General features: G+C 48.2%; 1 protein-coding gene across 1 annotated transcript in view; it reads right to left on the reverse strand.

Moving 5' to 3' along the window:
* The window catches only part of TENM4 (teneurin transmembrane protein 4), a 472,851-nt gene that overhangs the window by 366,823 nt on the left and 88,235 nt on the right, over positions 1 to 17,793 (reverse strand). Inside the window, exon 3 of the mRNA XM_044450236.1 lies at positions 6,401 to 6,689. Within this exon, the coding sequence (XP_044306171.1) occupies positions 6,401 to 6,623 (223 nt within the window). The 5' untranslated portion in view covers positions 6,624 to 6,689. The remainder of the gene's footprint in view (positions 1 to 6,400; positions 6,690 to 17,793) is intronic.

The following is a 17,793-nucleotide window of genomic DNA, read 5'->3' on the forward strand; positions in this document are numbered from 1 at the left end:
GGGGCTTCATTTGGGGGGGGGGGGTTGTTTCAGTTTGGTTTTGATAAGGATTTACCAAAATTCACAAAGTTCCCCATATCTGGGGTAAAAAGAACTTGAGGGGTTTTTTTTCTAGTTTTAATCAAATATGTAGAAACTGAAATGGATTCATCCATCCAGGCTTGGAGCTTAGAGTGCCCAGGCCTGCAAAAGTCTGACTTTGACTCCTGGTTGCGTTCTCACAACACGACAAGCAAACATGTGAAGTTACCACGGTTTAAGTATTTTAACCATGCTCTACCCAAGAGGCAATCAAGCAGTCTCTACTTTATCATGGTTTCCATCCTCCCTGCTTCGTTCTCCCACTGTTGGCACATTAAAAACTCAGACATGCTTATTTCAGAGCTTTAAAGGACAACAGAACCTGACTGGTGTCAGGAGCCAGTGTGGTTGAGTGGTGAGACTGGGGAACTGCGAAATCCAGGGTCAAGTCCCCATCTGGCCATGAATCTCACTGGGTGACCTTGGGTCAGTCATTCTCCCAGCCTAGCCTTTCACCCAGGAATATCATGAGAATAAAACGGAGGGGAGGGGTATGGAAGACAATTCAGGTTCCTTGCAGGAAAAAAAGTAGGATATAAGTATTTATTGATTTATTTGATTTATATCCCACCTTTTTTCCTGAAAGGAGCTCGAGCTGGTTCACATAATCCTCCTCCTCTTCTCAACCTTATCATATAATTAATAGAATTAATAAGACTAATATAATTAATGGATCATCATCATGCTGCCGCTTGACAAACTACACTTTTAGCACTCTGACTCAGCTGGGAATTCATTATAGGTGAAAAGCGGTACATAAATTTTTAAAATAGATCAGCAGACAAGACGAATCAGCCTTCCCCAATCTGATGTCCTCTAGAAGCGTTGGGCTGCAGATCTCATCATGGTGAGCCATTGGCCAGGCCACCAGGAGTAATGGAAAATGCTCTCCAGCGTGATTGAAAGGTGCCAATTTGGGGAAGCCAGCCTCAGACTGCTGGATCCACATTAATTTACTTGGAAGAGGGCACCTCATTCAATCCTTGGGATCTTGATAAGGGCAGCAGGGTTGGCTGCAGGTTCGGAAGTATTCATTGTCAAAATTAGGCATCACACGGCTCTTGGGAGGAACAGACAGTGCGACGGTTCCAATTAATAGTCCCTAGTAAACGTTTTCCTGACCAGGGTCCCAGCAAGCTATTCCTCTCAAGAAGGGCAGCCCACGTTCCCCATGAATTATGCTGTCCTTTTTCTTTCAGTCCTCTGTTGGGGAGTCCATTTTAGTTTTAGTTCCCTAGTTAGGCCAGCTTTGTTTTGGTTTCGGTTCTTTGCCTCTGAGCTTTCTGCTTTTAGAGATGATGATTTGCCCTCTTGCCAGACTTAAGGTTCCGTGGCTGAATGACTTCCACCCTTGCTTCTTGGTGGCACCATTTGGGCTGTGGCCTTGTTGGCACTCACACCCAGTTTGATGCTGGAAGGAGTACAGGACCACACCACACCAAGTGCCATTTGGATGCCAGGAAGCACCTCCTGACAGTCAGGGCCCTGAGGGCATGGAATGGGCTTCCCCGGGAGGTGGCTGAGGCCCCATCGGTGAGGGTGTTCAAGGATAGGCTAGTCAACATATCTTCTTCAACCCGGTGCCTTCCAGATGCTTTGGACTGAAGCTCCCAGCATGCCTGAACTCTGGCCATGCAAGCCGACTGAAGGGAGCCGAAGTCCAAAACAGCTGGTAGGGGAAGGCTCCAACCCAGTGGTGTGGTGGTAAATTTCAGCATCCCTGTTAATAAAAGTCCTGGTGCTACGTCCTTGCGAGCTCTGGTTCTACTACACTGCTGCTCCATCCAGCTCCACGTTACAGGAAGGATACAGCCAGGTTGGAGTCAGTGCAGCGTAGGGCTACAAGGATGGTGGCCGGTTTGCAGGGGATGCGAGACTGAGGGAACTGGGTCTCTTCAGCCTGGAGGAGACTCAGAGGGGATCTGTTGGCAACATACAGGTGTGTGAGGGGATGTCACACGGAGGTGGGTAGAGACCTGTTCTCCCCTGCAGAGGAAGGCAGGACGCGCTCCAACGAAGCCAAGCTCAGGGAACCCAGGTTCCATTTGGATGCCAGGAAGCACTTCCTGACAGTCAGGACCCCGAGGGTGTGGAATGGGCTTCCACGGGAGGTGATTGAGGCCCCATCGGTGCGGGTGTTCAAGGATAGGCTGGACGTGCACAAGGTGGGCATGTCGTGAGAGGAGCTGGCTGGAGCTGGGGGTCAGACTAGATGGCCCGGGAGACCCCTTTTGACTCGCTCAGTTTCTATGTTTCTAAGTCTCCCCCTGACCCTGTGCATTTTCCATAAAGTGTCATTCCCTTCAGCTACATCCAGGCAATCGTCTTTTCCACACCTCCACCCATGCCAGAGTGCAAGAGAAGGAAATGCTCTGAATCAAGGCATCATAACGTATGCTACACCAGACTTTTATGTTATGGAGAAAGAGGAGGGAAGGTCACAGGGGAGCTCCTTTCTAGGGGCAGCTCAAAGTTTCTGAATATGCATAATTCAATGTTTACACCAGCAGGGCTTTAATGTCTACATTTGACAGCAGCTATGCTTTTGACACTCTCCTATGCCATATTATTATGTAGATCATGCCTGTGGAAAAGTTGGCTTACCACAACGCCACTTCCAGCAGGTAGGGGCTTGGGCAATAACACAGGGGCATCCTGCACGGCACAGGTTGTGTGTGTGTGTACATAAGAGAGAGACAGAGAGAGAGAGAGAGAGAGAGAGAGAGAGAAGGAAAAAAGCAAGGAAGCCCCAGAGCACCAGACTATCAGAAAGTTCCTAAAGCCCTAAAGAAAGAATACAGGGAGAGAAACCAAAAAAAAAGCTTGATGCAATATACAGCAGCCATCGTTTGGGAGCTGCAGTCTGGTACGTGAAAGGTACGGAAGCTGTGGGTGAGCTTCACACCTTTTTAATTAACTAAGACAGATTAAGCTCCTTGACAACGTGGACCGGCTGGGGATAGCTGGAGCTCCCGTGTTCTGCCAATCCCGCCAAGCTGGTTGAGAGAACCAGCCGCGATCCGTGATAAATTAATCCAGATAATACCGCTGGGCCTGCTTACAGAGAAGCAGCCGTTCCCTGTCCACCACCTCACAGCTGTGAGCGGAGTCAGGTGGACTCATGAAGCAGACAAGACAGCGTTACTCCGGAGGCGCCACGCACGGGTCGGCTTGGCGGTGGTTCTGGGCTGTCAATCACAGCTTAATGGCATATGAACTGGATAAGCCACGTGGGGGTACCAGGCCCACAAGCATGCTAGCGGTGGGGCAAACCACGGAAGTCTGTGGAATGCCCTGGACAGCAGCGGGTGGATTTATGGGGTGTGATGGGGACCAAGGGCGGGCCTGCTCTCCGCCACTCCTGCCTGCCCGGTCAGGACGATGGGTTTCCGGGCCCAGTGGGAAAATGGCAAGACGCCCCTCAGTGCATGGGGAACTAGGGTGTTCCACCCCCGCTGCTGAAGACTGCTTGGGTCTTTTCCCTCTTCCCTCCCCAGGCCTCTTTCCTTGCGTTATGTGCCCTTTTAGATGGCAAGCCCGTGGATAGGCATCATCTTATTTTAATAACGGAAGCTGCTCTGGGAGACTTTTTGTCCAGAGAGAGGGATGCAAATTCTTTACGTAAAATAAAATGTGTGTCACTGTGCCACAATGTCATCTTTAGGATTTGTGGCAAACCTCCCCCTCATCAAAGTCTTCTGATCTGCATTCTGGTGTCCCTTTTCCCAGATTATAATTATGTATTAATCCTGAAGATTACTGCTGCATTGTTTTTATCAGGAGTAGTTTTTGTACTGCAACAGGCACCCTAAAATATTTTGAATAACCATCGGTGGAATTTCTTGCGATCCAATGTGCCTGGGTGGAAGGGCTCGGAACGCTTTATTTATTTATTATTTTTATTTATTCAAAACCTTGTACCCCATCCAACAACTGACACCTCAGGAGAGCTTATAGTAAGGAACAAATACAACCACGAAATTAAACAAAACGATACAAAAATTATGATTCTAAGGAGGCTGCAAGAAACACAGAGGGGAAGGTCCCCTCCATGCGTCTCCTGCCCACAAAATCTTTAGAGGAATGATGGGAGCCCCCTAGAGTGCATGGGGGGAGGAGGCTAAAGTGCCGCCAGGATGCCGGGACCTCTGACCAAGCCCCGACGGGGCCCTTCCCTGCCTCCCGGGAACACCAGCTCAGCTCTTCCCATGCCAGTGGTGAGGGCAGGGGAGGGGCACTTGCAAAGCAGAGCCCCGCTCCTGACCTGAGCATGCATTTCTGGGGCTGGGAATTCTCCCGTGGCTTGGAGCCTGTCCGCCACAGGATCGGGCCCTTCCTTGCTGAGGTCTGGTGCCGGCTTCAGCTCTTCAAAGCCCCCAGGCAAGACCCCCTCAGCAGCCCTCTTGCTCATGGAGTCTGCCCTGGGCACCAGCTGCTCTTGGGCCGCCTCCTCTTCCTCATCATGGCTGCCCCTTGCCTGCCTAACTCGAAGGACCCAAAGGGCAAGCAGGTCGTGGCCATCTGGCTCCTCCTTCTCTCTGCCCCATGCGCCACTCCTGGGCTGCGGTGGAGGACCAGTGTGCAAGTGGGTTGTGGCGAGGAATCTCCCAGAGGGTGTCTTCTGCCGGGATGTGGGTCCACGGCAGGTGGCCACCCTCGACGGATGGTCCTCCTGGCAGCCTTGCGACCGCTCACTCACCTCCTTTCATTTTGAGGCGAGGGCTACAGGGTGGTCCTGCATCCTGGATGGCCAGTGGGCTTTCGATCCTATCTGAAACGGACCTGCACACCAGATGTCTCAATCCTTCCCATTTCAGATTTCATCCTATCACTAATCAAGGTTCAGATCCCATCCCAACCCTTCTCAAAATACTTTGGGTGCTGCCCCAGCTGAATACAGCCTCTGGGGCCAACTCTGAGGGAGGTTTGGAGGGTGGCCACAAGGGGGAGAGCTTGGAATGTCTCTGGAATAACCTTCCCACTGCGGCCCAGCTGGCACTGAATTTAGAATCATAGAATAGTAGCGCTGGAAGGGGCCATGAAGGTCATCAAGGCCAACCTCTTGCTGTTGCAGGACACCATGTTACACCACCCCACTCAGATGGCTGTTCAGGTTCTAATTTATTATCTTTTGGGTGCCAGGTTGAGACGGCCCTCTTCTCCGAGGCTTTACAGACTTCCTTGGCTGGCCAGGGCCTGACGGAGATGACCCAATTCAGGTGTTTTGGAGAGTCGTCCTTTGCTATTGTCTGCTTTAGCTGTTTATATATTAAACTGCTTTTCTGATTTTAAGATACTGTTGTTGCATTTTTATTGTTAGTTTTATGGACTTTGTAAACTGGCCAGAGAGCTTTGGCTGTGGAGTGGTATAGGAATACATAAGCAAACCTCAGTCTCGTTTCTTCGAGTGCAAAATGAGAACAGCCATTGTCACGAGAGTGCTGCCAATGCAACGGTTGTGGAGCCGCCCTGAACACGAAGAATCGTGCTGCGTCAGCTGCTCTGCCAGAAGTGGATTTCCTCACCCTCCGGCCCTAGGAAAAGCCTACACTGAGTCAGGAGAACCTGTTGATTGAAGTAACCTGTAGGTTATGTGGGTGGTGTGGATTCCCACAATTGGCTCAGAATAGAGCTGCCAGGTTGTTAACAGGGACTGGCAGGTTTGAACACATCACGCCGGTCCTTTACCACCTACACTGGCTACCAGTTGAAGTCCAAGCCCAATTTAAGGTGCTGGTGGTGGCCTATAAAGCCCTAAATGGCTTAGGGCCTGGTTACCTGAAGGAGTGTCTCCTTTCCTATGTGCCCGCCTGCCTGCCCCCTAAGATCTAGGGCAGAGGCCCATTTCCAAGAGCCCTCCTTGAAGGCTTTAGGAAGATGACTACCTGGAGAAGGGCCTTCTCTGTGGGTAGAAGAGAAGGCCTGATAGTGGAATGCACTCCCCAGACAGGTTCGCCTGGTGCTGTCACTTTAATCTTTTCGGTGCCAGCCTAAAACCATTTTTAATTTTCCCAATGTTTTAAGACTTGATTGTTTTAATAGGGGGTTTTATTGTTGATTGGAAAATTTTGCTTAGAATGCTGTGTTTCATTCTATTTTGTCTTGTTGTTAAACCGTCCTGAGACCACAGTAAGGGACGGTCTAAAAAAGTTTTAAACAAACAAACAAACAAACAAACAAATATATAAAATTAAATCCCCACTTGCTGGGCAGAGGCACCCATCCAAGGGCAGGCCTTCTCCTCTCCCAGGCAGTCTCTTCCTCCCAGGGAAGGCAGGTCCTGGATACAAGCCAACCCGCCCCCCCCGGTACCACGTACCTGTCCTGCAGTACTCTTCCGCCTCCTGGTGAACCATTTCTTTGACCCGGTTGCCGTAGGTCAGCCTGGGGTCCTGATCGTAAGCCTTCAGGGTCTCGCTGGAGCTGTAAGACTTCTGAGGTATTTTGCTGTCCTCGCTCTCGGCCGAGGAGCTAGTGTAGCGGCGCTCGGCGTCGCGGCGCCTGGTCAAGGAACGGTACGGTTTCCTCTCCTTCACATCCATGGCTTTCTCGTCTGTGCCTTCAACATGAAAGAAGCGGAGTCCGCAAGGCGATCTGATCCAAATGCTCTGGAAGAGAGAAGCGGCAAGCCACTTCAGAACGACAGTCCCTTCCCCGTGGGAACGTAGGAAAGTCTCGTGTTTCAGATTCAGACCCTGATCCACCTAGCACAGCAGGACGACCACTAGCCCTGATGGCTCTCTGCCATCTTCTGATCAGAGGCAAGAGGCCTCTGTATGTCCTTTGCTGGGGAAAATGGGTGGGAGGATCCTGTTGCATCCATGTCCTGCTTGTGACCAATGGCAATAAACATTTAACTGATTAACCTACTCTACCAAACAGGGTCATCTCTCTGTGTGTCTTTGTCTTTGATTCATACCTGTCCTTCCCACCAACAAAGGGTGCTGAAATCAGCTATTGATATTTTTTATACAGTGGTGCCTCATACTTTGTTTTTCAGAGGTCATTTAAATTAGGAATAATTTGATTCTGAATCAATTTTCCCCATTAGAAATGCCTTCCTAGATCCTAAACAACAAAAATGCCCTCCTGGAATGAATTAAGTTTGAAGTACAAGGCACCACTATTAGAATTTATGTTAGAAATGTTACATTAGTGCATTCACTGCACCTTGGTGAGAAGTGGTTTTATATATATAAAGCACAGAAAGCGCAGGAAAACACATGCACTGCAAACACACGAGCGTTATGCAAGAGACATTTCACAGTAAGACACAACTTGGGCGCACCACAGGGGCATTAATGCTGCTACCGCATTTTTTTTCACTTTGCGTGCAGTTCGAACATGGAAGCATCGTTTGAACTTTGGAGCAATTTTACCTTGACTTTAATGTTCGAACTCTGGATTGTTTGACATTAGAGTAGTTCGAAGTACGAGATATCACTGTATTTAGATTTCAAACCCCTTGGGCGTGGCTTGGCCGTTATTAAGGTAAAAGTGTTTCACTTGACCTCTCATAGATCTTCAGTGGTCAAATACTGATGCGCACCCTATTTTTTAGCAGAGAAAAAGTCTGGCTCTCCCCTCTGCTAGAAAAATTTCTGCAAAAAATTTTATACAGAAATTCCTCCTTTGATGGTTGGTTCCATGACACCCATGGGCAGAAGAGTTGCCCATGGTAATAACCCTCCTCATTTACGCCAGCATCCACAAAGTCCAATTCTGATCTGCATTTTCCATTAGTAATGTGGCAATAAACGAAGCAGCGACAAAGGAAAATATAAAACCTACCAGGAAATTGAGAGCATTCCTACTAAATGAGTTATATAGTTTTTCCTCATAAAGTAAGTGTTGAAAAATGTAACACTTCTGATCTGGAACATCAGCTTCATGGATTATTTGGAATCCAATAATCTGAAGACAAGCTTTTCGCACTCCACCCTTTCATTACATTCCAAAGTGGTGTTCCAGAGAAACACCAGGAAAAGATGTTAATAAACCTGAGCGCAGGACTAGGCACCACTAGCAAAAACATTATACCTGTTTCTGGTTCTCCCTACAACCCACGTAAGTTCTACTGAAAATCAGCACGGGATTTGAAGTCATTACCCCAAAGGTTTTCTTCTCTGCCACAGCAGCAAAAGTCTGATGGTCACTTTAACACATTCCTTGGTCACATATAATATTAGTTTCTTTGTGTGGCGGGATGGAACAGGCATTACTTGGGTTTGCACTTTAGTGCAAAAGTACTTCATTTTGCACTTGCAAACCAATATGCAAATCAAACTGCGGTTGCCCTTTGAAACTGGCACTTCTCTGAATTTTGGAATGGAGTCCTCAGGTTAAAAATGTGTACAGAATGTGTATAATGGGGAAAAAAATGAGCACAAGAATATGTTTTGTTGGAATGCATGCCCTTTGGAGTTTGCACAAGTCCCTCCTATCTCTGCATTTAGGAAGGAGATCAATATGCATCCTTTTAACTCAGCTTTTAAAGTTATCATTATGGAGGTTATGGCTTTTAAAGGTTATGGCTTTTTAACACCTTTTTATCTGAGTATAGCTTGTTATGTTCTGAAATCTTTGAAAAGCACCCGTTGTTTTCAAAAAGCAGTATAGATAAAAAATTACTACAGGTGAGAGTAGTCTTAAAAATGCATTACATTAGGAAGACTGCTTGCAAAGACATACATCTTAGGCAAACTGAACAGTTGTGCTGTCATGGAATGTTCATAAACATTCTAGTTCTTTAGGAGTTAAATGATCAGGATAACTCTTGAACAAAAAATGGGGGCACAACTGGGCAGGGTTACTCTTAGCATGGGAGGGTCTCTTGTTCCCCAGACACTTTTCCATGACTAAACCCTAGGAAGGAAGCTAGAAATGTTTAGGGAAGGCAGTAAGATTTCCCAGAGTAGGTCTTCCTTCTAGATGACAGCCTCCTGAGCAAATAACACAGCCCAAGCTGATAGCTTTCTGCACATCAGGAAAATGTTTGCTCAGATGGTTAAAACTGTTCAAAGGCTGGGGTCTGACCTCAGGTCATTTCTAGACAAATTGCTTATCTAAAAAAGATCTAATCCTAGACTACATAGAACCAATTTCCCTGATAGCATTTCTACCAAATCCTTCTTTCATTTCTCAATACAGAATGATGCATGAAAAATAACCTTGCATAAGAAAAGACTGAAATAGCTCAGTAGGGAAAGAGACGAAAAGATTAAATTTAAAGGAAGAAAATCCCGGAAGGGCCAAACTTCAAACCAAGTTTATTACAATAGGAGAGATATGAATGAAGTGCCGCATGGACCATAGATTGCTTTCTGATTTTCCATGGGCCTTATTTTTAGACTTGCTCCAGAGACGGATAATCAGAATGTACGTAAGATGATAGCGATTGATTAATCAGCATAACCCCTGCTGCGTCCAAGGCTTAACTTTCAATTATGTTTTAAGCATAGGTAGTGTGCACATATTTGCCTTAGATACAAGCGCTGCCGTGGCGGAAAGAATATGAAAGACCTATTGAATTTAAGAGCCTATGTGCTTTCTCATTCTCCCTCCCTGCCCCTCACACAGGCATGGGGAGCATATAACTCAGGGGAAACATATAGCCCATCCCAACCAGTCTTCCAAGATCATAGAATCATAGAATAGGAGGGTTGGAAGGGGCCAGGAAGATCATCGGGGCCAACCCCCTGCTGTTGCAGGACACCACGTTACACCATCCCACACAGATGGCTGTCCAGTTTCGCCTTGAATGCCTCTAGTGTGGGAGAACCCCCCACCTCTCCAGGCAGCTGGTCCCACTGCCGTGTTGCTCTGACAATGAGGAAGCTTTTCCTGATGCCCAGCCTGAATCTGGGTTTTCGCAACTTGAGCTGATTCTTCTGTGTCCTACACTCTGGCATCAGCAAGAAGAGATCTTGACCTTCCTCTCTGTGACAGCCTTGGAGGTACTTCTAGAGGGGTACCATGTCCCCCCTCGATCTTCTCTTCTCAAAGCTGAACATGCTCCCTCAGTCTTTTCCCTCAGTTCCCTCAGTCTCTTCTCAGAGGGGAGCGTTTCCAAACCCTGGATCATGTTTGTTGCCCTCCACTGGACTCTTTCTAATTTACCTACATCTTTCTTAAATCGTGGTGCCCAGAACTGGACACGATATTCCAGGTGAGGTCTGACTAGTGAGGAGTATAGAGGATCTAGATGGCTGTGCTCTTTCCCAAAAGCATTTGCCTTGTTGCTCAGCTGGTTTAGGCCTCTCTGGACATGCTCAGGGTGGATTTCAGATTGGATATGACCATCAGTACAGAATCCAGCAGCTGACGGGAGCTTGGGCAGGTGTCCTCCACCTTGACCGGGATGGGCCCATCTTGCTATGGCCACAGCTTCTCTTTCTGGGTGGTCCGGTGGAGGCTGACACTCCATCTTGTTGCTCTGTGGGATGATGTGCAGGGCGCAAGAGGAGAAAGGCCCTGCACGGGCTCTGGCGCTCAGCGTGGGCCTACAGCGGGGCTGGGTTCAGCAGGGACCCAGTAATGCCAGCCCCTGAAGCCAGGCCCAGCTCGGGAGGTGCACGCCGCACTCCCCAAGCCTTCAGAGGCAGGGGTTGTGCTTCCATTTGGCTGCAGTGACCCGTGCAGTGGCACGCTCGCATATTCCCTGAGGCCCTTAACAACCCACAGCTGCGCTGGCTGGCCTCGTCGTCGGTTTGCATCAACAGGGGCCTCCAGAGACCTCGAGGCCGGCAGGTGCACTTGCCTGCACCTGCAGCCTCGATCGGCAAGATGTCGTTTTAAGAGGCTGCATCTGGAAGGGAGCAAGGGCAGAACGGCCAGTCACACTTGCTGCGTGCACGGAGCTGCACGGGACGAATTTGCTCTCTCCAGCCTTATAAGTGGGTTATTCACTTGGGGTACGTACCCCATGTGGAGGCGTGCCGTGCCCAAGGAGCTACGCATCTTGGGCTACCGAAAAGGACAGATCCAGGAGGCCAACCCTATTGACCCCAATGGCCCAAGACGCCTGGGGGAAAAGTATCAAGAGATGGCCTGGTTTAAGGGAAAACAAAATATTATCTACTCAAATACTACGGATGAAGCTGGGATTCAACCAAGCACGGCCAAGCTATGGCCCACCTACAGGCTTCCAATTATAGCCTGGGAAATCTCTCCCTCCCCTAATCAAACTCAATAGCGATGCTCATTTGCGGGGGAAGGGGTATGACATCATAGGTACCCAACAACAAAGGTCACTGGCGAAGTCTAATTCTGATTCTGGCTTTCACAGGAATGTGTCCAGGTGCAGCCGAGAGGCAAACAGAAGCGCTAATGACTGTGGAAGAAAAGCCTGCAGGCAGCAGCATCTCCCTTCCGCTCTCACACCGACAGACTGCAGCCAGCCAGGAATCCGCAGGAGTGAGATGCCTACACCACACACAGCAATCCACCATTCTCGCTTGAAGCTTATAGCCAGCTGCATCACAGCGGTAGTCCAAGAGACTCAGATCCAAAGAAAGGAAGCATATTGGTGCCTGCGGACCTTTGGTGGGTATCATCACCAGAAACCTGCAAATTAGAATTGTTTCCGATCCAAATGCTGATTTTCAAGGGATTTCCCTAGGCTATATTCTCCTTAAAGGCTGGGTTCAACGAACCACTCACTGGGAATTTGTGAGGACAAGCACAGTGCAGAAGTTGCTGAACGCCAGATGCTAGTTCATGTTTTTACCAATAGCCCCTCACCTTGATTGGCCAAATATGGATTATGGAGGAGAGCAGGAGTTTGGTGAAGATGCCACACAATGTAAAGGAAGGGACTTGTACATAGATGATGATGTAACATCAGCGCATACTTTAGAGGAATCCACCTGCCTACGCAAGAGGACACAGCAAATGCTGAGGCTTCACAAAATAGCATCCAACAACCCGAAAGTAACTAAAGCTTTTGCTCCAGAACATCACATGAAAGGCCTGAGAGCCACCGATGTTGGGAGTGACAAAGTTTTGCATTAAGTTGGGACATGAATGGTGACAAATCTTGTCGAATGATGTGGATATGGGTGTGGCCCAGTGTGAGATTTACACCTCTCCCCTGGATTTTCAATGGGACTGCAGGTGGCGCAGTGGTTTAACCGCTGTGCTGCTGGGCTGGTTGATCGAAAGGTCACTGGTTCGAATCTGCACAACGGGGTGAGTTCCCGTTGCTCCATCCCAGCTCCTGCCAACCTTGCAGTCTGAAAGCATGCAAATGCAAGTAGATGAAAAGGTGCCACTTCAGTGGGCAGGTAACAGCGTTCTGTGCACCTCGGTGTTTAGTCATGCCAGCCACATGACCACAGAGACTGTCTGCGGACAAACACCGGCTCCCTTGGCTAGGAAATGGAGATGAGCACCGCCCCCTAGAGTCAGGCATGACTGGACGTTAGTCAAGGGGAAACCTTTACCTTAACCTTTATCTGGATTTTCAAGGGCCAGTGAGAGCTCACCAGAGGTTGCCGGAACCGCAACATTTTCCAAGGACAGAGCACCTTGACCTTCACAAAGTAAAGACTGTCCCCAGGGCTCCCTCCAGCTTCTCTGGGATCGGTCATGTCACTGCACTGGAGGCCCTGCAGTGCCCATCTCTGCCACTCCAGACTTGGGGATCCGAACCTCACCCTTTCAAGCAGTGCCAGAGGCTGCCCACCTTGGAGACCTGCTGCAGAATCCTGTCAAACACGAAGAGCTAATTTACAAGCCCTGCTACCATCCAGGGAAAAGTCCTGCGAAGAACGTTTTCTTCAGAGACTCGAGATGGATACTCAATTGCTCACTGACAAATGATAAAAGTGGGAAATATGGACAAATTCCTTACCAGCTCTTCAGGAATTCGAAATCCCACACACCCATGTTTTAGTTTTGACCACAGCTGTCCGTTCCAGAGAAATATGTATGTTTTTTGACACTTGAACTGAGACAGCACCAGTTGAAAGCTACTTGAAGGTCACCAGTGCAAAAGCATGGATTCCTCCTCAGCAAAACGAAACGAGCACCACAACCTGAACTTCCAGTTCAAAGGATGAAACTGGATGGAGCAGAGTGACCGGTGGAGATAGCAAAGCGAATGTTAGGTGACATGGTCCTACAAGCAGATGCCCTCAGCCTTTACAGCAACAGAAAAGTGGTGTGAGGCTACATGCGCACCCAGAGTAGGAGATTCTATGTCCACGCAAGTGGCAGAATTGAGCACATTAGACCAATGAAGCCAGAACAAAGGTTCTGTGTTCTCATACACCAGAACCCTGTAGACTGTGCTATGGCGTTCAAGCAGTACAGTCTAAGGGGACCAAAGGTCTTCTTGGATCAAGGTAATGACTCCCACATGGCGGAAGGCTGCTTCAACTTGTGAAACCAGATACAGATGAAGAAATTCACCCACAGGAACAGATGCGCGGCCTGACTGCTCAGTGTTTCAACGGCTTCTCCGAGGGGGCAACGCTCCTCTTAGCTGGAGAGGGCATTCGGAGGGAAGGCCTCAGACGCTTCATGTAGTGTCTGGGTAGGTTGAGATGAGGGGAGGTTGTCTGACAAGAGGTTAAAACCAGCCCCTTGACTTGGTCTTGGAAGCAGGAGGGCTAGCAATGCAAGCAGGGCGGAATACACATGCACAGACGGCACTCTTGGCTTCAGATTATATCGCTCTGCTTCAGGAGTCGCTGGTGCCTGGGCCTGGCGGCTCCCTCCATCAGCAGCTTTTCCCAGTGCCCCATCTGTGATCCATTTGAAAAGGTCAGGAGGTGAGACAGGGCAGTAACATGCGAGGGCTGTCCCCCCACCCTCCCCAGGACACTGGCTGTGGACCACAGAAATGGCTGGCGGCTCTGGGGATGCTGACCACCTCCCGCATCCGCCCCTGGGTAGCTGCCTCGTTCTGCCTCATGGTAGGGCCATCCCGTGGAAGAACCACAGACCTGCCCCCACAGCAAGATTTGGAACTTTAATCTGAACGTGTCTAGCGGAATATGTAGCTGTCACATTCCAGACATGATTTCCCCCTGCTGCTAAATGTACGTCTACACCTGAGTGGGTGAATGTGGCAAATTAATAATAGCAGACTCTGTTTGCTAACACTCGTAAGTCATGTGCATATAGTAAAGTGCACACATGCATTTTAGATAGATAGTGAAAATGGCAGGGATATCTGTGAGGGAGCTGGGGATAGTTGGGGCCCTCCGAAAAGGATCGTGGCCACATGCAGGTGGTGGCTTTTGCTCCCTTTATTTCCATGAAGACTTCAGCTGAGTGTCATCCACTGATTCACAGAATCATAGAATCACAGAATCATACAACAGTACAGATGGAAGGGGCCAGAGGGCCATCAGGTCCAACCCCCTGCTCAAGGTAGGGCTCCAGGTTGAACCCCCCTCTCAGATGGCTGTCCAGCTGCACCTTGAATGCCTCCAGTGCAGGAAAGCCCACCACTTCCCTGGGTCTTGGGTTCCATTGCTGCACTGCTCTGACAGCCAGGAAGTTCTCCCTGATGCTCAGCTGGAATGTGGCTTCCTGGAACTTGAGGCAATTCTTCTATGACCTGTACCCTGGCATGATCAAGAAGAGACGCTGGCATCCCTCTCAGTGACAAGCCTTCAAGTACTTGCAGAGTGCTATCCTATCTCCCTCAGTTCTTTCGGCAGATTCTCCACCGTCTGCCAAAAGAGATGCATCACAGCTCCACAGGGGAAGGTGAATCCGCTTCTCCTTTGCTGTGGTGTCTTTTGGCTGCTGGGTGCTCTGTTCCCTCTTACCTTCAACTGTTTGCAGGCTTCCTACCATTGGACATCCAATCACCTTCTCAAGGATTTGTGTGACCTACCTTGGCCCCCACGGCATCACCTGTTGGTGCTGCTATCCAGCATCTCAACTCTGTGCTCTGCCTTTTCCTCATCCACCACTTCCACCTCCAGGCCTCAATGGTAACATCAGAAGTCCCGGTGGCAACGTCTGAAAAGCCTTTAACTGAAGAATCTAGTAGAGACGCAAATGCCAAAGGCCTTGGGTACAGGCTTCTCTGCGTGATTAGTTAACCCTGCCTAACGACCTCCGAATTCAGTTCAGCCTCAGTGTCTACGCTATCCATGGGTGAATAAGTTAATATCCAGCCAGCAACCTCTGGAGAGGTCAGGGGCTCTTCACTCACTCCTTGTTCATTCCCAGAGTGAAAGCAACAGTTTTCATTCTCGCTTCACTTGCAGTGCTATATCAACTCAAATCTTAAATTCCGCTTCCTCCAGTTTTCTTCAGCATCCCCTTCAAACATCAATGTTTCTCCGACAATTTAGCTGGTGTGATCTTGGTTTTGCCTCACCTCATAAGCAGTATGGTTTTTCTTGCAAAAAGAAGAAAGGAGGGGTATAAATGTAATGCCCCCCTCCTCCTCTTTTAATTCTTCTAACAACGTGCAATGTTTGCTGTGATGGATGTTATAAAGTTATGCTGCAGAGGAATGGCACTAAAGCATTGTACATAGAAACTTTATTCAGTAGAGCACTATTTGAAATGTCAGAATTTCTTCCATCCACATACCTACTTGATGGTTCCTGTTATTATCTCTACTGCAGTGATGAGAAGCATATAAACACAGAAACAGAGCGAGTCAGAAGGGGTCTCCCGGCCCATCTAGTCTGACCTCCGGCACCAGCCAGAGAAAAGTTGTGTCTGTTGAATTTTTGACCATGGTTTGGCCAATCCTGGTCAGGAAAAGTGATAGACTTGGATTGCGTGAAAAGCCAATCTGTGGGTTATTTAACCCACAAAGTGGCAGGGGTGAGCGGGATGGAGAGCCTGAGCATGCTGCTTCTGGAAGATTTTCAGTTCACACTATGCAGCTGCCCTGAATGTAGGCTATTGTGTTGTCTGAACCTGATCATTCTGGGTTGTTTAGGGGTGAAACAACCCCACATGTTTTCTGTTAAGTTCTAAAGCACTCAGAGTTATCTCAAGAACAGATCGTAGGTTAACACTGGGTTATTTAATCCCCACACAACCCACGATACCCAGATTCAGATATCATAACATCCAACTGTCTATTGGAAGTGGAAGTATGCTGGAAGCAGTTTGTTTATTCACTTCTGCTTGTCCATGACAGCCAATAGTGTAAACAACCCCTGTGGTGTTGTCATTTCCAAACTGGGTCACAGGGTTAGCATATAGGATCTGTACATTGTTCCTTTTTATTGCAACACTCAGGCATACCTTTGTAATATACTGGATAAGAGGGAAAGTAGAAAAGCTAGGAAACCAGGAAATACCTGGTTCAGCTCTCTCCTTGGCCTCGATTCTGCATGCTGCTCTTTCTTACGAGGTATAATATGAAAATGTCCTTGAAGTAGCATAAATGAAGCTCTTTGAAGATTCCAGCGGGCCACATCAAAGCGACGTGTTGTTATTCACACAGTGTTGCAAATAAAATATCCAAGCTTCCCTCTCTCTATGAATCCTGTCCTATTTATTTATTTGATATATACCCCACCTTCTTTTTTAAGGAATTCAAAGCAGCTAACATCATTCTCCCCTTGCTGCTCTCAGTTTTATCCTAACAACAACAACCCTGCAAAGTAGGTTGGGCTGAGAGTCTGTGACTGGCCCAAAGTCACTCGGTTGGCTCCATGGTTGAGCAGGGACTTGAACCCAGATCGCCCGAGTCCCACATTCTTAACCACTACACCATGGTGGCTCTCAAGTTCTGTTCTTTCCATGCAGAAGAGTCTTGTGTTGACGTAACTATATTCCTTCAGACTGCTGGTGAGCATCAATTTATGAACGTGTATCTAATTAAAAAAAACACCTAGCAAGCAGAAAGCTAGCTCAGAAGGGTGTTGACTAAGCTAGGGTTGCTAGCTTTCTTTCCTTTTTTACTTGCAGAGAGAGTTTTACAAGAAGGGCCATTCATGAATGGTATTCCTGCACCCAAGTGGTGCTTTCATTTCGCTACCTTATTCTGCTGCATTCGCTAGGTGAATAGACAACATTTGTAAAGTCTTCTCGCTTAGTCACCTATAGACTATTTTTCTCACCACAGACAACCAGTCCCAGTTTGCATTATCAAATGGTAACATCTGCTGCAAAATGTCTAGAAATATTGTTCAAAGGAGAAAACGTGTGCTCTGGAGTGGGTTCTGGGTAAGGGACTATTGCTAGATCTCAGTACAACTTCTGTATCTGAGCTGTTACACAAAGTTCTGGAAATCAGCCAGACAACATAAGCAATATTGAACTGCATTTAAGAAAGAAATCATTCTTGGATTAACAGACTAGCATGCTGTCGATCCTGGCTCCTGGGGAAGAGAAAATAGGAATCTCGCAGTGTTGTCAAATCAAACATTCCCACAGCTCTCCTCTGGGAATGGTTCCCCCCTTGTTCCCCCCCATTTTTTGCAATCGTGTTAACATTTTAAAAGCATCGCTTGATCTTTTCCATGTCTGCAGAGAGCTCCGATTTCATTACAAATGGGTACAGATCGCTCCTCTCTCTTTCAAAAAGTTAAAGACTTGAGAAAGCCCCCTGACTTGGAAGCCTGGCGCAGGAGGGAGGCAGGCAGGCAAGTCAGCTGGGCAGAGAAAGAAAAGTTCCGTTTGGGTCTGGACAGATACAATTCTAGAGAGTCTCAGCACCAGAAGGCAATTGGGTTACACCCAAAACAGACTACAGTAATACGATGTAAACAAGGCTTTAAA

The sequence above is a fragment of the Varanus komodoensis genome, unplaced genomic scaffold (assembly GCF_004798865.1).
Source record: "Varanus komodoensis strain SLA01 unplaced genomic scaffold, ASM479886v1 scaffold63, whole genome shotgun sequence".
NCBI classification, from domain to species: Eukaryota; Metazoa; Chordata; class Lepidosauria; order Squamata; family Varanidae; genus Varanus; species Varanus komodoensis.